General features: G+C 35.5%; 1 protein-coding gene across 2 annotated transcripts; it reads right to left on the reverse strand.

Annotated features, from left to right (window-relative positions):
* Positions 1-13,095: 13,095 nt before the first annotated feature.
* Positions 13,096-24,517, reverse strand: LOC115418244 (kynurenine--oxoglutarate transaminase 3). Of its 2 annotated transcripts, none has more exons than XM_030132644.1 (14): positions 24,387-24,517; positions 23,382-23,472; positions 21,974-22,035; positions 21,421-21,565; positions 20,825-20,974; positions 20,661-20,747; positions 20,427-20,549; positions 18,797-18,917; positions 18,645-18,721; positions 18,478-18,567; positions 18,208-18,394; positions 14,140-14,213; positions 13,598-13,684; positions 13,096-13,511 (listed from the first exon to the last, which is right to left on the reverse strand). In XM_030132644.1, exons 2-14 carry the CDS (start codon positions 23,469-23,471, stop codon positions 13,455-13,457), a joined length of 1,350 nt encoding a protein of 449 aa, XP_029988504.1. In that variant the 5' UTR covers position 23,472; positions 24,387-24,517; the 3' UTR covers positions 13,096-13,454. The 2 variants fall into 2 exon arrangements, with proteins under 2 accessions (XP_029988504.1, XP_029988505.1); XM_030132645.1 differs by having other exon boundaries at positions 24,340-24,468.
* Positions 24,518-25,462: the final 945 nt, after the last annotated feature.

Here is a 25,462-nt window from a genome sequence, read left to right on the forward strand (position 1 = left end):
TAAATAACACAAACATCTGGTCTCATTTTAAGGACAACAATAACCTAATTCCTCTTTCATAACAGGATCGTGACATTCGATTATTGACACAATAATCATAATTAACATAAATTATGATGGTATTATACAGACAGACAGCTAATCCACGGGGATCTGGTTGTTGCGCAGTAAATATGTCTGATAACTGCAATCAACATAATAATCCTAATCAGATTTTTACTCCGTGTTCCCAGCACAAGTTCTCACACTATGGAACAACGACGTAGTATTATTCATTTATGATTCTGTGTATTTCAAGACGTTCAAAATGGACTCAGCTTGGCACATGTTGTAGAAATTGGTGTTAGACACAGTTACATAAAAAAAACTGGAAAAATATGAACAACAACAGATTAACCCTTTCATGCATGACATTACTGCAGTGTATAGTTATTCAGTCTTTAATTAAAGCTACATTATTAATAGTAATGACTCAGACTCTTCATTTTCTAATATTTATGGTCAATTTTTTGTAAATACCACTTACTGCACACTCACTACTTTATTTAATATTATTATTACCATTTATGTCATTTAGTCAATTGAACACATTTTTATATTTTTTTATCTTCTCTTTATTTTTCTGTTCTTTGTTATGTTTTTTGTCTTGTGCTGCTGTACATTTGAATTTCTCCCTTGGGGGATCAATAAAGTATATCTTATCTTATCTTAAATACTGCTCTGAGACTTGAATATCCCCATTGTAGGTTCAATAGTCATATCGGATCCAAAATAAAGAAATTGTCTAAAAAGCTATAGTTTACAGAAGAGTTTGTTCATAGTTTAATCCATGTTTTGTTTTGGGTTTTTTTTTGTCATTTTGTTTCAGTGACTAAAGTTTCCTAGAATATAATCACTGATTCATGGCATTCACAACAGTTACATTTTACACTGAAATAATGTATTTTCTTAAATTAATGCTAAAGTCGCGGAAAAAATTATTGACCACCCCTAGTTTTCTTCAATTTCTTGTTCATTTTAATGCCTGGTACAACTAAAGGTACATTTGTTAGGATAAATATAATGATAACAACAAAAATAGCTCATAGTAGTTTAATTTCAGAGCTGATATCTGTCCATTTTCCTTGTTTTCTTGTTATTAACCAAAATCACTTAAGTTCTTACATCAATATCTAAGGCACTGTACTGACTAAAACAGTGCTTTTAGACATTCCATGTTTTCTTTTGCCTGTTTTAGTCACATAATACACACGGGAGTTAGTACCTGATTTGCATAATCATTGTTTTTGTTGACTTTTGATGATTTAATAATTTTTTCCGCAACTCTGTGGAAAGAGCTTTATGGATGTGTTCATGCTTCAGAAATAATACATGTTAAACTGTTGATGCATGGATTCAATGAATAGCTGTGTATTATGCTAAAGAAATCCGACTGAATACGCTTTATGTCAAAAATACCACTAGTTTATATACTATACATGCATGAAAGGGTTAAAAATGCAAGAACTGAATGTTATAACACTAACCCTAATGACACTGAGCATATACAGTAGATATCAGTCAGTAAAGATCCCACAAAGCATCTAAAGGAAATATTAGTGAGCCTCACCAGTGTAGTAGTTGGATTCATTAACCTCACATAACACTAAAGCACTTATTACTTATTAAACATGACCTAATTCTTCCTGTTTAAAATAATGCACATCAAATGATCAGATTACACCACACGCAAACTGTGAAACTGTGAAGCAGAAGACACAAGAGGAACGAGCCGACTGCAGAAACAAGAAACAAATGTATATTTAAAGAAAACTGATCCCTGGTCCGAGCACACAGACAGACAGACAGACAGACAGACAGACAGACAGACAGACAGACAGACAGACAGACAGACAGACAGACAGACAGACAGACAGACAGGATATTTTCTTTGGTTATGCATAAACTCTGCCCCATATTTCCATGACATCATCAGCCTGCATAAATTCTAAAGTTCACACGGTCACGGTGTGTAGATGTTAATCTCAGGATTGGAAGAAGGGGGGGTGTGAACATCAGTACCCCCCACCCCCCCACCCTCACCCCCTCAACCCAACCCCTTACCTTCCCCTGTCTTTACACAGAACAGAGCACCTTCGTCCCTAAAAGCACAATTTCATGCCGAGTAGCTTGGAACGTTAACTATTAACTCTGAGGCTACAATTAAAAGCATTTCATCAGATAATGCTTCCTGGCAGAGTTCTGGTGCCGAACCAGTGTTGACGATGACGCTGGAAATAGCTTGAAGTTGAGTATTTATTACAGCATGTTTGACTCGTATGTGGTTTAGACCTAAAACAACATCCATTTTTCCTTGAATGTGAATAGAAGCAGTTAGAGATTATCACAACCTGACTGTGTTTAGCCTTAAACACACTTTAGAATAACTGAAAACAGCAAATAAAAGCCATCATGACATAGATAAACACTGGTAAAACTCCATTTCCGTCCATGTTTTTCATCACTAGGTCTTCCTCGTTTTTACATTTTCATTTCTATGTATTGTAATTACTCTTTAATCTATTTTACTTCTTTGTGTTTTATGCATTGTCTGTTTTATCCTCTGCTGTACAGTGTCCTTGGGTGTCCTGAAAGGCACTTATGAATAAAACTTATTATTATTATCATTATTATTATTATTGTTTTATTATTACATTTTATGAGCATTTATTCTATCGTCACATCTGATTATCACAACTTGAGACTTTGTGTTCTGTTTTTAGCCTTAAATATACCTCGGAATAATTAAAAACAACAAATAATAGCCATCATGACAGATTAACACTGGTAAAACACCATTTCCCTGCCATGTTTTTACATTTTCCTTTCTACGTATTGTAATTACTCTTTTTTCTATTTTACTTCTTTGTATTTCATGCATTGTCTGTTTTATCCTCTGCTGTACAGTGTCCTTGGGTGTCCTGAAAGGCACTTATAAATAAAATTTCTTATTATTATTATTATTATTGCATTTTATGACCATTATTCTATTGTCACATGTGATTATCACAACTTGAGACTTCGTGTTCTGTTTTTAGCCTTAAATACACCTTAGAATAATTAAAAACAATAATTAATACCCATCACAACATGGATAAACACTGGTAAAACTCCATTTCTCTGCCATGTTTTCCATCACTAGGCCTTCCTTGTTACATTTTATGAGCATTTATTCTACATCTAAGATATCATCACACCTGGTTATCACAACTTGAGACTTTATGTTTTGTTTTTAGCCTTAAATACACCTTAGAATAATTAAAAACAACCATTATTTGCCGGCATGACAAATGTAAAATGCTATTTGGAGTAAACACTGGTAAAACTCAGTGTTCCTGCCATGTTTATTGATCACTAACCTTTTCTTGTTACATTTGAAGTCCATTTATTCTACATATACTTTCCAAATACATATAGTATAAATGTATTCACTTTAGTCTCAGTAACTGAAGTATTTTATTTATTCATAAAAAGTGGGACTAGTCAATAAAATAAAAAGTTGGGTTCCAGATTCGTCGTCACTGATGTTAGCTTTAATGGAGGACGTCACACCACTCATAACAACGCCTCCATTTTAGGTTGAGCTATTAAAAAGTGCCTTACATTAGCACATACAGAATAATAACACCCATCCTTAGAGATTTTCTGAATTATTTTAAACTTCCTGTATTTTCTCTAGTGGAGCATGTCCTTGTTCTTCAACTGCTAATGTGACTTTGCCTGATATATCCATATGCCAACACTCCTGAGGCAGCAGCCACGGGATGGTATTATGTAAAGAAACGTTCTGAGGCAAATTTGTTTTTCCTTTTACGTAACGAGGAGAGAAATGTAAATGTTATATGCTGAGTTTTAATGGTCACTGTCAAGTTTGGATGCGGTCTGATGTACTTTGTCTCCCCCAAGTGGTCTCAGGATCACCCCATTGTCTGTGCACTGAGGGTCTGATGTGTTGACATACAGTCGTGGAAGAAATTATTAGACCACCGCTTGTTTTCTTCAATTTCTTGTTCAGTTTAATGCCTGGTACAGCTAAAGGTACATTTGTATGGACAAATATAATGATAACAACAAAAATACCTCATAAGAGTTTAATTTAAGACAGTGTTTTCCAACCTTGGGGTCGGGACCTCACATGGGGTCACCTGGAATTCAAATGGGGTCGCCTGAAATTTCTAGTAATTGATTAAAAAAAAAAAAAATGTACTAATAAAAAAAATATGGTGAGTTGACAGAGACAATCCCAATACATAAAAGACATGACAAACTGAAGCTGAAACTGAAGCACTGTGGTACTGTTTATCTGTCAAATGTTCATTGTGGTCAGTTTCAGATGCTGCAGCTCTTTCATAATTCATAGTTTGAGTTCTCGTTTGTTCAGTATTAATTGTCAGCCTTGTAAATCCAAGCTGGACTGACTGTACATATCCTGACCAAGGAAAATAAAATTCTACCTTTGTGCAGTAATCTACACCTGGTTTTTCTGCCTCCGTCCATAATACTATACATTATATAGAATAAATGTTGTCTAAAATGAACCTTTATTTGTAACATAGTATAGCAAACTATTATATGATCAAAAACAAATTAATTTTAGCAAAAAAAAAAAGAGTCTGCATTTTGAATGTCTGGGGTCGCCAGAAATTTGTGATGTTAAAAATGGGGTCACGAGCCAAAAAAGGTTGGAAACCACTGATTTCAGAGCTGATATCTATCCATTTTCCATGTTTTCTTGATAATAACCAAAATCATTTCAGTTCTTCCATCAATAGCTATGGCATTGTTCTGCCAAAAACAGTGCTTTTAGGCATTCCATGTTTTCTTTTCTCTGTTTTAGTCACATGATACACACAGGAGTTAGTGCTTGATTGCATAACCATTGTTTTTGATGACTTTTGATGGTCTAATAATTTTTCCTGTGACTGTATATAGATGTTTTCCAAAGCTGATACCCAGACAAGATAAAACAGGCAAAGCACAAGTGTTATTAATATCTTTAATGACGGCAGCATTCCACTGTGACAGACAGTCCTGTGGCTCTGCTGCTGCTGTTGTTGTTGCAGACAGGAATGACCTCCTCAGTGTAACAGCAGGGTTACGTCATTAATGTTATTAATTATACCTGTGTCTTTCCTGTTATGGTAAGTTAAAGTCAGAGCAGGAGAGGCTTCAAAGTAGTTTCGCTGCATTTGTCTCTGGTGCTAAATTACAGGCCACATATTGTCACGTTCTCATTTTTCTGCACTAATTATAGGTATGTTTTCAATAAAAGCTAATATATAAGTAAATACCAATATGTGACCAAACCAGACAGTATTTTCTGGGTCTATTCTGACTGTTACATTAAAGTTTAAGGATGTGGTGGAATTTAAAACAGCACAAACTGTAAATAAAGCAAGGAATAATTTACTTACTCTTTTCTGCTGGGCCTGGCCAAGTGAGAACACACTGTGCAGTAATACTAATCATTCCATAACTGTTTTACAAATTAATTTAGCAGCAACCATAATAGCTCAAATTGTAGGTCTAAGCAAGTACTGTAACATGCCATTAAGGAATAATAACCAAATATTTAATAAAAACAAGAATTTATTATCATTGACCAAGTAATGGAGTGAGGAAAAATATACAGCAGTTATTCAAGGTTTGGAAAAATACCAAAAAGTGCTGTTCCTCAAGGAAAGTGCAAATATTTAGCAAACCACACTTTTCCTAATATACAAGAGTACATTATATCCAAAAATGAAACTGATATCATTTTTATTTTAGTTTTAAAAGACATTAATTCACGGTATCGGAGTGAGAATCCAAAAAAGTAACACAGTGAGGTGTTTGTTCAGCGTGACGCACCAGAATAATAACCAAAGGTTTTATTAAGATACTCATGAAATTATCAGTCTGTGGCCACATATGTTTCATTACTGTATTTAATACACATCTTTCTGCTGTTGTTTTATAATACATAACATTCAAAGTCATTATAGTATTTGATTATTATGAAATATAAGATTAGACACAGGCATATATTTTGAACATATTTATTTACACATTGCTATTTACATTCTGAATTTATGCTGTATACATTCATTTACAACCTTTACTGTTCTTCATTTAGACTGTATTCTCATATATTTTCTTATATATTCAGATGTAAATTAAAAATTAACAAATTAAATAAACACAGTTTTAGAAACTAGAGATATATGTCTTTCATGCTGAGTAATTAAAAATATTGTTTTAGAGAAAAAAGAAATTGACCCTGATGTTCACTTTCACTTGGCCAGGCTCCACTGTAGTGGACAAGAGTTTCACAGCTTTACTTAAAGGTGCGGGAGACTTTCATGACCAATTTTTCATCAAATCTGTAAAACCTCAGTCACAGCCTAAGTATCGTGAATCTGTAAGTCTTTCTGTGATTACTCACCTGAATCTCTTGCATTACGGTGAACAATTTCACGGTGCCATCCACCATAAACAAATAATTTGTTTACAAACCGAGCCAGGAGGTAACTTGGGCATCTTCAGAATTTTGACGCAAACTGCATTGTGGGAAGCGAAAGCTCGCGCAGCTGGAACAGACACGACGCAGAAACGTCAGGAGCTTCCTTCCCTCTATGCATATTCCTCCAGCCGTTTCCACGTTTCAGCTGTTTCCGCATCATGTTTGTTTCATCCATATAATATATGGTTGCGCTGCCACTGCCGCTGTCAGGCAGCTGTGTGAACCTCCCTTTCCCACAATGCACATCGCAACAAAATTCCGAGTTACCTCCCGCCTCGGTTTGTAAACATATGGTTTGTTTATGGTGGATGGCACTAAGAAATTGCAAATTACAAATGTTTAAAACGGTGTTTTAGTAAAAAGAAAAGAAAAAAAGTTTTTAGCATATTTATCAGAAATAACTGTAAATATCCATAAGAGATTGCAAAAATAAACTTTCATCTATGATATGCATTTGACACTGTGGAGTAGTTTTGTGGAATGGAAGAAAATATCATACCAAAATGTTATTAAATTCAAGAAGATGTATATTTATTTATTTTCAGAGATATTTTAACAAAGAAAGAGAGCGTAACGGTAACAGTTACTGATGGCGAGGGTCTTATAGATCTGCTTTGCTTTGTTTTCTTTCTCTTGGAACTGAATAGACCTTCTTTTGTGTACTGTATCATACATCGATTAATCAAATACCATGGAACTGAGGGGGGCCAAGATAAGCTCATCTTCCATTTCAGACACAAAGTGCTTTTAATGTCCTACATTGAAATAATTGTACACTTTCTTTGGCCTCGCCTCTTTCTGTCTGTATTCTAGAGTGTTCTGTTGAACTGTTTTCTTTTCTTTTCCTCTCTTCTACCTTTACAGGGTGCTTGCTCTTTATCCAAATAAAAATTCAAGACCTTTTCAAAACTGCTATTTTTTCTCCCAAGACCTTGACTTTATGTACTTTTATGCTTGCGTGCCTACTTTTTTGGTTGAGACTGTACCTGTTGTGTGTAGTAGAAACGTTCATTTTAATAAATAAATAAATGAATGAATGAATAAATGCATAATTCACAGTAAATTATGTTTTACTGACAGAAATGTTTTCAGAACCTATGAAAATCACAAAAGTGCATGAATATCACACAGATAAGTTTCATTCGGATCATTACAGTATCGACCGGTTAGTGAAATCATCTCTAGTTCTTTATACACTTTCCTCATGTATTTCTTATCTTACAAGATGGTGTGCCTTTGAGTACACTCTAAAATTTAACTAAGAGAGAAACTTTTTTTCCAAACTTTATTAAGATTTTTACACAAAATTCCAGGCTTTTCAAGGTCTGGAAAATAGCATTTCAAAATTCCATACTTTTTAAGACTTTCAAGACCTGAACAAGCACCTTGCTTAACAATTTTGTTGTTTCTTGTGTTTGAAATAAAGTTTATCATTATCATCAGCCAATGGGGTGTCCTCAGCCTGGGGGAATTATTCTATTCTCCCAGGGTGTGAGTTAAAAGGTAGTTAAAGTAAAGCTGTTTAACATTGTCTTCATCTCTACTGTGAATGTCTAATAATGGACAAAAGTCATTAGGTTAGTTAGTCTAGTGTCATGTCTCGTCAGATTTGTTAATTATGTTCATGTTCAGTGTTTCATGTCTCGTCTTTGGTTTTCCGTGTTTTGTCTTTGTTTCATTAGTTACTTTATGTTAAGTTAGAGTTTCACATTTTGTCTTGTCTTGCACTTGCTGTTTTATTTTGTACACATCTCTTCCCTCTTGTTTCAGACCCTGACTTCCTCCCTTTGTGTGTTTTCCCACCAGTGTGATTGTTAGCCCCACCCCTGATTGTTGTCACCTGTGTCCCCCTACCTCATGTATAAATAGTCCTGTCTCCCTTTGTCTTGTGTCAGTTTGTCTGATTCTGTCATTGTGTTTCACGTCAAGCTGCCTACCAGGTTTTTCTGTGTTTGTCAAGTTTTATGCTTCAAGTTTTCCTGTAAGAGTTTTGTTCATCATAGAGGTTTGTTTGTAGTTCTTTATATCCTCCTTGTGAGCGCTTTTTGTTAATCACTGTCATAATTAAAATATTTTTGTTAAAATCTTAAGTTTTTGTGAGTTGTGCATTTGAGTCCACCATTTCATGTCAAGGAGTTCTAACGTCTAGTAGAGTTATAATGTCCACACATTTGCATTTCTCAGTATAACCTCCTAAGACCCACTGTCCACATTTGTGGACAAGAGTTTCACAACTTTATACAAAAAAAAGAAAACTGTCCACCGCAAAGGACATTCCATAAAAATTTTAAAAACTGCATCTGAAAAAACTGTTGCATCATGATGTTTCCAATATAGGCACTTATTTAATTAAAAAAAAAAAAAAAGTTTTTACTTTGCTGACATTTCCTGGGTCTTAGGAGGCTATTAAGATCCAAATGGATATATAGGGAGAATGTACAGCAGTAAAACTAATGTTTCAGGGAAAAACAACTTCTATAAACCAGTGGTCGTATTTACTGTGACATTCTTTTGCACTTAACGTGTTTAACCCTTTTGTTCAATGTGAGATTTATTGCATTAATTTCTGATATTTTACATCAGGTTTCATTCAACATGTCAGATGTTTGTGCTGTTTCTTATCATGGGGGGTCAAACTAAATACTAAATGTAACCTTTAGAACCTGTTGAGTTCAGTTTTGTTTTATTGTGTGTCTTTAAAGGCTGAAGAGAATGTGAAATATATGTTCATTTCAACCCTGTAAAAACAATAGAACTAAAGGTGGCCTAAGACTTTCCCACAAATAGAATTATAATAATATAAATATAGCTATTATTAGCTAAAAGATGCTCTTACCTGAGGATTCATACCAACTGAACTTCTTCAAAATAGTTCTTTTTATGAGCTTTTTGTATTTTATTTATCTTGTTTGCATAATGTAATACCATCTAATATTTTGTACAAAAAAGCACCAAGGGCTTACACTAGTTCACTTTGATGTCCATAAAGAAGTGAACTTGTCCTTCAGCTTCATGGATGTATTGGCTTATGTGATCACATCCTCATTTTACTACATCGACTCACTGCAGAGTATTAAAAACAAATCAGAACTCTGCTGTATCTACATGTTTGAGCCAGGATTCAGTAGCACCTCTGTTCTGCTGATGAAAAGTCATCCAACCATTAAAAACATTCAAACATGTGTTGAATGAAATATTAAATATAAAAGACAAGAAAATGCAGTGAATCTCATATTGTCTGAAAAAGAGGCAAAAGGAGGTCATACTAATTATGTCACTTTGGTCTAGAGATGTAGTTTGTTGTTTTAAATGCTCTACACATTGTAAATCGTGGTCATATCTTAATAAAGATACTGGGAATTGCATATGGATGATGGTTGTATCTTTACTAAAACAATAAATACTGTTTCTTCACATAGTGTATGTAATACTGTGCAAAAGTCTTAGACCATCCTTAGCTATGTTGTTTTTATATGGTTGTAAGGAGCTTAATATCTATTCTTCAGTCCCTTTATTTAAACATAATACAGAAATAAAAGTAAATATTATGTACAGCATTAAAAACTAACAATCACTATAAACTCCATGGTTTCAGCAGGAAACATTCAGTATTTAGTATGATCTCTATGGCAAAAGGAGCCCAAACAATAAGAAACATTGAACATGAGTTGAATAAACCTGGTGTAAAACACTAGAAGAATAATTCAGTAAATCTCAGAATGTCTGTGCAGAAGAGTTCAACATATGTTAGTTACAAAAGGTCACATGAAAACTGAATACTTCTGCTTTTTCTGAAGTTCTTGTTTTTAATACTCTTCTATATTTCAGTTGAAATCTGTACATACATTATAACAGCATTATATTTTCGTAAAATAAACTTACTTGTGGAATAAATCTTTTATACAACATTACTGTAGTTAAATGACAAAGTACAATATTTGAGGTTATGTTTGGTTTTAGTGTAAAAACAACTAGAGAATGATTTTAATTAATATGATCTTCTGTTAACATTAATAAAATCAGATGACTACAGTTGATGCATTGGAAGTGTTCTGGTCTGTACCAAACTAATCATAGCTATGATTGAAAACTTTTTACTAAAAAATGTCAGAATTTATACTGAATGAAGTGACCAAATCCATCATGAACAAGACATACTTTTGAGACATTTTCAGCTAAAATCCTATTTAAATCAACCCAGACACCCATGTGGTTGGTCATAAACTTTGGTTTGTTTTTTATTTTGGACTGGTCACTTCTGGGAACAGGTTTAGATTTCAGTGTTCTGTAAACAGGTCTCATCTGAGGATTATTTCATGCTTGGCTGCTCGTCTGTCATCATATTCAGCCGAGCGCTGCAGTAATAGAAACTATTACTGACTAATACTTATTTATTCTGAGAAACTTGGGAGATAAATTATTTCTGAGTATCTCTGATGTTATTAAAGAACATTTACAGAAGGGGAAGAAAACCTCCAAAACAGCTGAGTGTTTCTAAATGTCGTGTGTTGTGTGGCTGCCCCCTGGTGGTCAATAATAATACAACTGTTCTACTTTCAGTAACATACAATCAAATATGGGACTCAAAGATATTAGTCTTTCTCGACTACGTTAACAAAATTACTGGTTTTCTTGAGCAAGTGTTTCACAAACAAACTCAAATAAAGGAAGACAAGAGAACAGAACACTGATAATTAAACAGCTTAAATAATGGATAAAAGAGGAACATAAGAGATAAAACAAGTACAAAACTAGATAAGCACTCAGAGAGTGCAGACCTCCACCAAAGCAGATCAGTGCCCCCCCCCCACCCCATCACCACCAAAATTTAATAATTTGTTCCTTGTGCCAGTATCAACATTTCCTGAAATTTTCATCCAAATCCGTCTATAACTTTTGAGTTATCTTGCACACAGACAGACAGACAAACCAATGGCAGCAAAAACATAACCTCCTTGGTGGAGGTAATAATTGACTAAGTCCTTTATTCAGATTTTTCAGGAAACACAAAAACCTTAACCAGAAATTGAACATTTGATGATTAAGCCAAAATCAGTTCTGTCAAAAAATGCCATGGGAAATTATTTTAGAAGGGTGACGATATGAAGAAAACTACAAGATAGGAAATTAAGTAACATTACTTAGAAGACAATATGTATATAAGTGTCTCCTGTGAAAATGCAGATGTTTCAGACACTTTAGTGGCAACTGCACACAAGTAGAGCTCTAGTTCCAGTTTGACCTAAATACTGACTTCTGTTTCGTCACCTTCCTAAACTAATGGCCATAATTTTCTAAAAACATTAAAAAATATATATTACCTGCTCATATATTTGTTTTTGTTTTTTTTTGTTTTTAGAAAAACTTGAAAATTGTGACTTTATTTTAAGGTGATGATTTTATTGTTGTTAATATTGTGGCGAAGAGCATAACAAATAAAAGTTACTCATTCAACTGTAACATCACCTTTTATTTCAGGGTTCCTACAAGTTTCTACAAGTTAAATTTCAGACCTTTTTAAGAGCTGTTTAAGACCTGTTTAGGATTACTTAGAACAGAATCTAATGTCTATGTCACAGCCTATTTCACGGCCATACTGGCAAAAATTTGTGACTCCTAAAATTTAGGAAAATGTATTTATTTACTCAAATGTCTTTATTCCCAATGTTCTTACCAGAGGCTGCAAATTTGGAGATAATTGGTTCCTAATTTCAAAATAAATTGTCAGGTTGGAACGGATGGAACTGAGTAGACGAACGTTACTTTCTTTGCAGTTTAGACATTTCCCAGACACATTTAAACACAATACAGTGAACACGTTTATGGCAACATAACTTAAGACCTACCATAACAAATTTAATACATTTTAAAGACTTTTTTATGGTATTAAATGCAGATTCCTAAATTCAAGACTTCTAAGACTTTTAAGACCCCATGGGAACCTTGTAATATGTAATTAAAAAGAGCCATTTGTAAGTTCAGATCAATAAGACAATGTTCAAACAAAACATATCTGACGGGTTGATTAAAAAAAAAAAAAAAATCAGTGTACTCCATCATGTTTAAGTTGCCCAATAAAACAAGAATGTTACAACTGAATGGTCTTCTGTATTCCTGCTAATCAGTGTCTGTTCCTTGTCAAGAAGTTACAAATAATGTAATCAAAAAGCATATTTAATAGAAATCTGAAATAGTAATTGGATTATCCTGGATGGAGGGGTTCACATGATGTCTTCTGATATTGATATCTGATATTGATCCCTTCTTTAATATACACAGTACTATGGTTCATACTTTCATAATTCAGTCTCATTTTTTAGTACTCTGACATTATATCCCATTTGTCCTAGATTAATGTATGAGTCCCTGTGTAGAGTTGAATTTTTTAACTAAATTCTTGAAAAAATTTGTGCAGATAAATTCGTGAACAAACACCATCAAAAATAGTTTAAGATTTTTTATTTTTTTTACGTGTCTATTTGTTAATCTGTGGTTCTATACATTAAAGACACCGATATTTTGGGTGTTCAAACACACAGTCAAAGAAGAAACAGTCAAAGTTTTATAGTTTAATAGGAAATTTGTGTTCAAATTTACAGTAAAATAGTTCTTTCTCAGCTGATCCATGTTGTGCTATTATTAATTGTATTCAAATAACCAGTAACACAAAAAAAGGAACAAATAAACCATTATTTTGAGATAAGAAACAAAAATAAATCTTTTTTATCTAGACTCACACATTGGGGGATTTATCACAGTAACAGTGTGGTTTGAGTACATTATATGTGTGTGTTCAGGGGGGGGTCCTCCATCTTAGAACAGGATGAAGGTCAAAGTCTTCAACACTGATGTGGTTTGAACTCACAGTTTGTTGTTCTTTCAGTCTGATTGAGCTGTTCATGTGTGAGTCCCATTATACTCTTCTCCAGTTTTTCAGAATGGCCTCTGCTGCATCCAGCGTACTGTCTTGCTGTTGAGACAAAGACAGTGAAAGGTTGGATCACACTCATGTGGTTTTCCTCCATAAACCTGGTGACATTGATGTCTCATATTTACCTTAATGAAGCACAGGCGAATATATTTCTCAAACTCTTTCTTGGACTCATCTCCAACAAATGCAGTGACTGGAATGGCTGCCAGTTTCTGTATGAAATACGGTTAAAACACAACAATAAGAGGGTAAAACTAGGACTGTGTGACGGCCAGCAGATGGCCTTTGTGCTGAAGCCCTTGCTGCTCATCACTCTTGTCCTGTCTGTCCAGGAAGCTGGGGGTGTTGTCCCAATCAGGCCCTCATCTGCCTCACCTTGCTGAAGCCCACAAAATGGCTGAGAGCATGGTTGTTCTCTCTCTGCTCCTCTCCTGACCTGACCATGGGCTGTCTTCATTTAGTTTAGTTGATTGATCCACACTGCCACACACCACATGCACCAACATCACTACTTTCACTACTGACTTACACGTTCACATTATTTTTATTTAATAAATCTTTGTTAAACTGTTTATGCCTTGTGTGGTCTCCCCTCTTTGTTGCTGCTCCTGAGCCAGAGTAGTAACAACTGTGATGCAAATCAATGTGGAAAGAACACAAACATTACCTTTTCTTTAATCATCCACTTGACAAACTTATAGTCATAAGCTTCATCTTCACCCATATGTGACAAGTCCTGATCTAAAACAAAACAGGACAAACAAAACACATCATATAAATCAATAAGTGGTAGGTGCCCCTTCTTATCCAGGTTAAACATTAATGTCAGATATAAACAAAAAACGTATCCTCAGTCTTATGAACAATGCCATACTCTCCATACTCATTGTTTTTATTCTATATTAATTATATTATCAATATTTCCTTAATAGGTTGTATATATTTCTTCTATGTGAAGTATAGAGTTGGTCTTTTGTATATTTTAGTATTCCTTTGTAGTTTTGTATATCGTCAGTGTTTTTACCCCACCCCACCAAAGGGGGTAGTGTTTTAGGTTCGGTTTGTTTAACACTCCAACAGCAAAACTATTGGTTGAATTCATACCAAACTGACTTTATAGATTGCCAGTGACCCAGAATAGATCTCATTACATTTCAGGAACAGTAGGTAAAAGTTCCAATTTTTTATGAGTTTTTAAAAAAATCTTTCCATTTACTTATAATGGGCAAAATATCTACAAGGGGCGGGGTTTGTTGTGCCTGGCACCACTTGTTCGGTACATATTTTCAGTATAATTTAAGTGTAATACTTTTATACAGTCTTTCTTTTTGCACTTAAAGAATCTGCTGCTAAATTTTCATTCATTCAGCATAAATGTAGTTTTAATCTGCAACTGTCACTTCAAACTACACTGTCTTACATTTCTTTTATTTTTATTGCATATTGATTTTATCCATTGTTGTTTTAATGACTGCTGGAGGTTGTACAGTGTCCTTGAGTGTGAAGAAAGGCACTTAGAAATACAATTATTATTATTATTATTGTTATTATTATTATACTCTTAAAGACCATTATGAAGACAATTCTACACCATTTTACAAAACAAGTAAGGATATGAAGAAAGATGTGAGTTTGGTGATGCTGCTGATGTGAATATAAACAGTACTCGGTGATGGCGCACATTTGTTTTTCTGACATCCCATGTGACTCTAATGCTTTTATTCCCAAAGTTCCTCATTTAAGTGTTTTTTTTTTTTTTTTTACGAGGTGCAACAAAGCTTTACATTCATTACTTTCAACAGGCTTCACCCAACAGTAAATGTGCTTTTGTCAAGTCACATCTTATTGAACATGCACTTACACATATTAGATCAAAGCAACGTTAACAGAGTCAGTTCACGCTGTACACTCTAACTGGGCTGCACAGTTTGGATTAATGGTTTTTGGTTCCACGTTGGTTTTTGTTTTGATGTTTTTGTTTTGTTTGGTTTTTTTTACAGCGTGATCAATACAAAGTTTTTCCCAAAACACATGTAAAATAAGGCTGAAGCTTTAAAATGGACAAAGTAACATTCATTTAATAATCCAATTAAACTAAACATTTAAAGGCCTAAAGTTCAGATTAGTGGAGTTTATGACCTGTAGTAATCTTGTTTAACACTGTTTGAAGTCACAGAGAAATTAAATGTTAAAATTAAATGTATGTCACTGTTTGCACACAGAATCAAACAGTGAATGACGTCATTACAAAAACATTTGGAAATAATAAGGAGACACATACAAGCACTGAACAGTATATAAACTTTTACTTTTGCAGATGTTTTGATATTTAATCATCCTTGTTTATGTTGACATTTAAATGAATAAAAATGTGTTGCATTTTCTCAGCTTGGGTTATAATATGAAATATCAGTAATGAAGTTAAGCTCAAGTTTGTGGGTCATGGATCTTCTTCAGAAGGTTGGAAACCTCCTGGACATTGACGGCTGCTCTATCTGTCCTTCCTCTGGACTCCACCCTTTCCTTCCAGTCTCATGGTAAGTCCGTCACCAAATCCACCTTCTTTCACAGCAAAAATATCTCCACACTCTGGCCAATTCTCTCTGATTCTACAGCTGAAAAACTCATACATGCCTTCATAATTTCCTGTCTGGACTATTGCAGTAGTGTTCTGTCTGAGGTCCCATAAAGCTCCAAGTTATCAGAAACATGCACAGGGTTCAGAGGGCTCATTTATGCTCTATGTTAAAGACGCAGACGGATACGGATGAAGTGTTCTGTCTGTCCTCTGCATACAATATGTGTGTAATTCTGTCCGTTTTCCGGGAGCTTGCAGATCTGTACCCAGACGGAGAATACAGCGCAGTACCGCCAGGAACCATGGAGGCAGTGTTGAGATTTGAAGAGTATAATGTCCAAAAATAGTGGGACTTTTCAAAGAGCGACTGTGTGAATTACTGAAAAACTACTACCATATTTATGATGACGACAAATCTCTATATCCACATTAGTATCCATCTTAGTAATACCTCCTGTAGTCACCATGTTTGTTATTATTAACTTTCTTCTTCTTAAAAAAAGTTAACTCTTTTTAGTGGTATTTGGATAGTATGTTAATAGGAGCAGCGCCCTCTGGTGGATTGATTAAGAAACGCTCATTACAACGCAATGGACGGATGGAAGTATGAAGGCAGTGACACATAAAGTGACACATAAAGTACATAAAGTGAGTATAAATGAGCCTTCATCCAGTCCAGCATTACATCACAGATGCCCTTGTACCTCAGTTATGGTCTGACCTCCTCTGGTCATACACCCCATCCTGCTCTCTCTGATCCTCACACATGGCCTTAGAAGAGTCACCCACTCTTCCATGGTCAAGTTAAAAACTCCTCAAACACCATCTATTGTCTACACCCTCCCTGAGCTCTGCCCTCCCTAACTGCCACCTCTGCTCCATTTCCTGTCTCTGTTGTTTGTCTCGTTTGGTCTACTCTAAAGTCTCCTTGGGTCCCATGAAAGGCATTATATACCAGGGGTGTCAAACGTGCCAAAACCGGCCAAGGGATGAATTTGTAAAGTGCAAACATTACACAGACGATATGGGTGTTCAGGGGTCACATACAGACTAATGCGATCCCAAGTGGGTCAGATCAGTCAAATAATAGAATAACCTACAAAGAATGAACAAATATGAACAACTTGAAATGTCTTAAGAAAAATAAAAGCAATTTTAAGACTTTTTTGCCTGTTACTAAATGTTTTGTGCCTTTGTAGCTCAAATGTGATCTGTAAGTTGTAATACACATGTGTAAATAATGATCTAAGGCATAATATTGTTCAAATGGCACTTATTTTTCCTTAAGAAGCCTCAGGTTGTTCAAGTTATTAACATTTTTTATTTAAAAGGATAGTTTGTAGATGTAAACATTGTCATTATGTAATTTGATTTTTTTCACTCTAAAACAGTTTGGTGTTGATGTTATTTCTTGGTTATTTTTCCATTATTTTACTGGTCTGACCCACTTGAGATCATATTGGGCAGTACGTGACCCCCTGAGCTAAAATGAGATTGACACCCCTGGAATATACATTTAACCTAATATCATACAGGCCTACATGTTCTGGATCATTCTGGCTGCTATTCATGTATACTAGTTTGCAAATGTCTGAGTTACGTATCTGATCAATTATCAGTATGAATATTATACAAGATTTAAGAATAGAATAGAATAGAATAGAATAGATCTTTATTGTCATTGTTCCTGTAAATATGACAACCAGTTTAGCAGCTCTGTCTCTGTAGCAGCAAACACTTAAAGTGCAAAAAAAAAAAAAACCCTGTATAAAATATCACACAAAATACTGAGAAATACTGGCCATATACAAAGACTTCAAAGATAAAATATTATACAATTAATACTAAAATACTATTAAAATATCAAAAAGCTAACTCTATACTACAGATAAGAAATATATACAACATATGAGGATGAAGGGGTGACATTTAACCACTTGTGGGTAAAAACTGTACTTGAGTCATTATTAAGTCACTTTACAGACACAAGCAATATTCACACGGTGCAAATATTACTGATCATTTGTGAACAATACAATACATTCAATGATCAATCAGTGAATCAGCCAAACGGCAGAGCAGGAGTGAATGACACTGTTTGAAGCACCATTGGTGTAAATATGAACAAAATGGCAGTTAATATGAGTGGGAACTCACTGAGAGAAGTGACATCGACGAGCATGAAGTATCCTCCCTCTGGGATGACTGGAGACATACCGGCCTCCTGCAGGATGGAGGCCATGCGGTCCCTCTTAACTTCAAGTTCCTCTGCCAGGGAGGAGAAGTAGCACTCAGGCTGACCCATCAGCTCGTAGTTCCTCATCAAACCTTGTGCCACAGCCTCCTATAGAGACAAAGGAACATTAAAGTTTATGAATACAAGTCAGAGTGAGCTTCTGATTTCTGTCATAGATGCATGAGCTGTACCTGTAAAGGTGTTGGGCAGGTGTACAGTGTGTTCTGCATGACGGTCTGTAAATGTTTTACCAGGTGCTCAGGCCCTATAGACCAACCAAGCTGGAGACAGGACATTCAGTTACAGGACGCACAACAGTGGACCGACATTTTAATATTACATTTGTCGATATTCTCACCTTCCATCCAGTGACACTAAATGTTTTTCCTGCACTTCCAATAGTGATTGTTCTATCCCACATTCCAGGCAAAGTGGCTATGGTAAAAAGTATATATATCTATAAATATATATATTTAAAGAGTGTCATTGGAAACTGAGCAGAATACCTACCAATTTTGATATGCTGGTGGCCTCTGTAGATGAGCCACTCATAAACCTCGTCACTGAAGCACAGTGTGTCATGTTTAATACAAAGGTCGGCAATCATCTGCAGCTCATCTCTGGTGAATATCTGAAGGAAGAGGAGAGAGGCTACTGAGAAATTCATACAGTAAATGAGACATTTATCTGTAGCAGAAACAGAAAAACCTCTTATCCTCATGTAGGTCATTCTATATCCAGATAAGGATACATATCACAATTTCTGTATGTTAAAGGAAAACCACACAGAAACCCTATTTCCTTTTACATTTAGAATCATACAGGGTGTCTGCAGGTATAAGACCCTTAAATTAGGGATGCACCAATCGGACTTCTTCCGTTTCGATGCCGATACCAATGCTGGGGCCTAGCGTATTGGTCGATACCAGGTACTGATCTGAAATCGTTGTTGATTTAAGAAGCTACAAGCCTTATCTAGTGCAGTGTTTCTTGTGAAACTGATCACTTGATGCGCACGCGGGTTGGCCGGTTTCACAATTCACAACCTCACAATTTCGTCTGCTGTGGTGATGTCGGCCATTAAATGTCCATGTCTGTCCCATACATCTCTCTCGCTCTCTCTAACTTCACGAGGTACACACATGGATGAACAGTTGTAGGCGCCAATAGTGAGATGCACCATGGCAAAACCTTACCAGTGGAAACATTGCTGGTGTGGTAAGTGGGCCTGGTTCTGGGGGGGCAATGCCCCCTTACACAAACGTCCTGCCTCCTCAAATTACAGTTTCTGAAGGTAGAAGCCCCCCCCCCCAAGGATCAGTCTTATGGATTGGGTGCGTTTACCAATCCAGCTAAAATGTTGATACTGGATCCGATACCCAATAATAATATATGATTGGTGTAACCCTACCTTAATTTTAACCTTTTCAGACCTTACATGATAAATATAACAAATTATCTGTTCTTATTCGGGCATTGCAGGTAAATATAAAAGTAAGTAATATGTATGTGGTCCAGTGCACAGGTAGTTTTTATGTCGGGATATGAGGATTATGGTAAGCAAGTTAGGTTAATCAATCACATGTTCAAATATAAAAATTTTTAAAAATTATGAAAAAGATGTAAATCAGTGCAAGTTTGAATGATATGGAATAACAGAACTGTGGGCATACACTTCGAACTGTCAGTTGGACAAACAGAAATTAGAATGTGGATGATGATGTAAGAGAAAGTGTCCAAATATACATTTACATTTGAGTTGAAGGTGTTTTAAGAGCCTGTAGACACCCTGATACAGATGCTCATATTGGATCACTTTTCTCCTTTTAATTTAATACCTTTGTAAACAGAAAACACATTTCAACCCTTTAAACAAGTATCTATACCAAACATATCATACTTCACGGTGTAGAAGCAAACAAAAAATGAGTGCAGGCCCAAGATAAATATTAGCATAAGAAATACTGAATGTAAACATGAAGTTCTTTTAAATCTAAACTACAGCAGCAAAGTAAGTATCATAATATACACATAGTGACTGTGATAGGTGATACTGCAAATGTTTTTCTTTTGTTAAATGATACATATCACTATTTTACTGTATGTGCCTGTCATGTAAACACATCTGGTTTTACAGTACCTTCCCTATAGGATTGTTGGGAGTGTTGATAATGATGGCCTTTGTCTTAGAGTTGAATTTACTGGAAAGCTCCTCTGGGTCAAGGTACCAGTCAGCACTTGTACCTGTCTTCTTTCCAGGCTTCTAAAATTATGCAGAACAACAGCACACTCAATCTAACAACATACTAGTAAAGAAAATACTGTATGTGGAAAACACCACTCATACACAACAAAGGTTTCGAGTTAAACTTACAAGGCGTAGAGGTATCAACACAGGCGTGGCCCCTGCCATCCGCACCATAGGTACATAACAGTCAAAGAAAGGTTCGACAATGATGACCTGAAAGCGGGACATTAGAATGAATATACAACAAACACTGAAGGGAGGTTTTCAATAAATACCCACAGCATCCTTACCTCATCTCCGACTTCCACCAGACCCTGCATGGTGCTGAATAAGGAACCGTAACCCCCCACCGTGACCAGGATTTCTTTGAAGGGGTCAATGGTACGTCCATAGACTTTCCCATAAACCTGAGAAAGGGCCTTCACCAGAGAAGGATGGCCCTTTCAAGATGCACATAAAAAATAAAATAGATTATTTACATGTAATAAAGGATGTCTAGCTATGACAAAAGGGAAATTTCATAAACTTGAGACTGCTTTGAAAATACTTCAACATACAGATCAGTGCTGGTCGAATATGAAACTGTCAAATTTTCTTCATTATTAATTTAACCCTAAAAATATGCTAACTGCCAAAAAAGCCAACTGCAAAACTTGACTGAATAATGATCTGATGTAATTCATTCTATTTGCTCAAAATTAACAGCTTAATTAACTGATGGGAATTAATGCATAACTGAAGGAATGAAGCAGAGAAATGAAACACATAAAGACTGAAATTCTGCCTCTTCTCCTTATTAGAGCCATGCTTCTTCAGGTGGAATACTACAAACTATTAGATATCAGGGCATATACTTCTAGTAAATCACTCTTTTGGCCATACTTACAAAGCCTCTGGTGTACTGGTTCAGTTTGTCCACCGATGTGGCTTTCACTAGTGCCTCCTTAACGTAAGAAGGTGGAGGGATGTCTGGAAAGCCTTGACCCAGGTTAACAATTGTTGGATCTGCTGCCACTGAAGTAAATGCAACCCTGAATAAACAAGAAAATGCACCATGTTGTGTAAGTATAAGATGAAGTTTTGACTGTGATCTTTCAGGTTCTGATGTAAGAAGTGGGCAACAAGCGGACTCAGATTGTCGAGGGAGATAAAACGAAACAGAAACAGTGAAAGACCTTGTGTTTCAAACACAATAAATAAAATAATTTAGGACACAGAATAACAATTCTAATTGTTCACTTTTTTAATGTGTAAATGACTGACTCAATCCCAGCTTACAGAATATAAAGAAGTCAAAGATCCTTACTTTTGCTTGTCTAACACTATCAGTCTGGATGACATTCAGTGGCAGGACAAAACAGAAACATGTTGAGGAGTCTGTAATCAAAACTTCTCTCCTGGTGTTAAAAACACACAGATGGACAGTTTCTAGAACTTACCACACATTCTTGTCCAGTCCTTCAATTCTTTTGGAGTGAGTGTGTCGTGATGCCATTATGTGCTGCAACAAAGAACCACATCATATTACCCCCCATGTATTAAAAGTAGAGAAGCTTTGCTAAGTTCAAGTCACCAATAAAGAAAATATGTCAGGACAGGAGTGTAAATTGACTTTGCATGTGTGTGTAGTAACAATTTATTGTAAATCTTGGATTAAGTAGATTTCCAATAGTCATTAACTTTATCTTATTTAAGTACACAGTCAAGGTATCAGGACAAATTCATCTCTGAAGTACATCATTTCCAAAAAATTGCAGACCTTAGCATTTGAGGGTTTAATATTAAAGTTGTTTTATCACTTGCTCAGTCAGTGACATGGGACAGACATTTTCTTGACTAAAGAGAATTTTTTTTTAAGGTACCCTCTCTTCTTTCCCTGATACAAGAGGTGATTATTATACTTTAATAGAAGTCAGCAGATGTTTGGACTCTTTATAAGGGAACTCATACAACATTTCCCAGAAACTGGACTTTGAAACATGACCCATTTTACTCAGTTCGCACTAAAAACTGCAAACTACAGAAAAGCTGGACTTTCCTCCCTTAACCCTCATTGCAAAACTGAACAATTTTTTTCTTTTTTTTTTCAGGATAAATGAAGCATCACAGCATCTTAACCCAAGTGCCTGTTTAGGACTACGTGACTCTCAATAGAGATGAAAACAAAGCGATACTCACTCCTCAGGTATTATGCAGTAGGACTACGATTACTGAATTTGCGTCTGTTTTAATGATGTGAGAAGAATTTACTGAATGAATTAATGCCTAATTTCATTGACAAGCACAAGTCTGACAAATAAATCCACCAAATATTCAGGGTGCTCGCTCTTTATCCAAATAAAAATTCCAGACTTTTTCAAAACTGCTATTTTTTCCCCAAGACCTTCAACTACTTTTTTGTAGAGATTCTACCTGTTGTGTACAGTAGAAAATTTCATTTTAATAAATATATGAATGAAAGTATAATTTGCAGTAAATTATGTTTTACTGACAAACATTTTCAAAACATATGAAAATCACCAAAGTGCATGGATATCAAACAAACAAGTTTCATTAGAATCATTCCAGTACTGACCAGTTAGTGAAATCATATTTAAACTTTTTTTTTATGTTTTCTCATGTATTTCTGATCTCACAAGATTATGTGCCTTTGAGCATATTCTAAAATTCAACTATGTGAGAAACTTTTATCCACACTTTAAGACTTCCACACAACATTCCAGACTTCTCAAGGTCTAGAACACAGTGTATCAAAATTTCATAATTCTTAAGACTTTGAAGAGCTGTGCAAGCACCCTGAATATCATATAGATTACCTTTCTTCACAGCTATTTTAAGTGGATTTACCTGTGATGTACAAAAGGCTCTACTGCAGTTTATGTTGATCAAATGACAGCGAAACTTGGTACAGTTGAGGATTTGTCTTGCTGCGCTCATGCTGGAAAAAAATAGAGAACATTACAGTGATTTTTCCTGTTCATCTTTGACCGAGTAGTAATATTCTGCATACATGTGTCACTTCTGAGGGTTTACTCTTTTGTTACATCTGATCTGCCCTACAGTTCAAGTAACTCACTTGTTCTGCTACCTACTCCATTTAACTCTAATAGATTTTAAAAAGTAGATAGTTTATTTCCATGTTAATTAAGGAACTAAGGAAAGGCACTGTTGAGAAAAAACACTGATCTCAGTAATTCAGGTTAAAACTAGGGAATTATTAACTGTACAAAGAGTAAAATGTAAAATAATTTCTGATAAACAAACATTACTCACATTACAAGACTTTTCTTCATGTATTTTACTGTACATCTTGAATAATCCCTCATGATCATGCACTCTTACGTTAGTTGAATTATTATTATCATTAGTATTTCAGAAAACATTAAGGCTTCTTAATCCTGAAACAAAAAACATAAAAACACCTTTAGATGGCGCAAATGTGCTTCACTACAAGAATCCTGCACAAGTATGAGCTACAGTAAGATTATAGCAGGTTGCACATTTCAAGAACTTTATCTAACATTACGTCTGATAAATTGAAAATATGATGACATTGTTAGGAATGTGCAATGCCTATGCAACGGGAAGACATGCCACATCGAGCAGTGTTATTAACCCATGTGCTATTATCGTCTAATCGGGCAGGTGTTAGCTAGCTAGCACCGCTGGCTAGTTGTAGCCACCGTTAGCAACTGTCATATAAAGCTAGTTTTGGCTACTGAACGGGCTAGCTGCTCCGCTAGCTTTTCATTCTAACAACAATACTGGCCATGTTCCAACAAGTGTTTGTTCAACGCACACGTACCATGTACTGTCATATGTTTAGCCAGGAGTTCAGTACTGACAACTTACTTCTGGGTACAGTAATGAGCAGAGGAAGCTCAGCGGAGTTCAGCGGTCAGGAGGAGGAGACCCTAACATGGGACACGGCGAGGAATGCTGCCTTCACTGGCATCGGAATTGGCAAAACTCTACCTGCAACAATGGAACTAAATACTGCTTTAAGTGAATTGACTGAAAACAGACAACAGTTAGTGTTTGTTTCTTTGTGATTCAAGAGACAACACTTGTGTTTGTTTCGTAGTGATTCATAATTCAGTTTAAAATGCCCTTCTTCAGTATCTCATTTAAAATTTAGCCGTGATAAAAACTTGTACACTTAAAATCCTACATTCATCAAGATTTATTTAATTCCGTCACCTGCTAAGAGGTTTAGATTTCGCTGAAAATATCTCTAAAACAGTTCATTAATGCAGACGTTCATCCATCCTATGCCAACACACTGGACAAACACAACAACGGAACTTTCTCCGAGGAACCCCTGAATGCAGCATTGTCCCAGTCTGGATGGTCCATGTGCAGTGATGCGTGTACATAGTGGCCTAAATAAAACCATTTTTGGTCCCTTCCATCTGCCTTGTTTTTCAGCTGCGCACTTTAATGCTGTTTAGTGCCTTGTTTTTGTTGTTTAGAATTAAACCTATATTAAAGGCACTCAATAGGTCAGACATGACTTTGTCTAATTGAATGCATATGTACAGAAAAGAAATAATAAAAAGAAATACGGCAGTGTTCTCTACGGTGGTGGATTTAAAAATTATTTTATGGTGTTATCTTGTGATAACGAATTAATTTATTTCATTACTTCGTAATAGAGAACCACGTACAGAACTCAAGATGCGAGCAGGTACCACATCCTCCACATCGCAGCCTTCCAGACATGACATGTGCTGTACAGAGTAGAACACACATTCAACAACCACACAACAAGACAAATGTACAGCTGTGGTGTGTGATTTTTATGACACAGAAAAATGCATCTTCAAAGACCAACACATTGACTTACATCTAGAGACGACTGCATTCCTTGTCCTCCATCCATCTTCTTCCACTTTATCCGGGTCCAGGTAGCAGGTGCTGAAAAGAAA

Source organism: Sphaeramia orbicularis, chromosome 4 (assembly GCF_902148855.1).
Source record: "Sphaeramia orbicularis chromosome 4, fSphaOr1.1, whole genome shotgun sequence".
NCBI lineage: Eukaryota > Metazoa > Chordata > Actinopteri > Kurtiformes > Apogonidae > Sphaeramia > Sphaeramia orbicularis.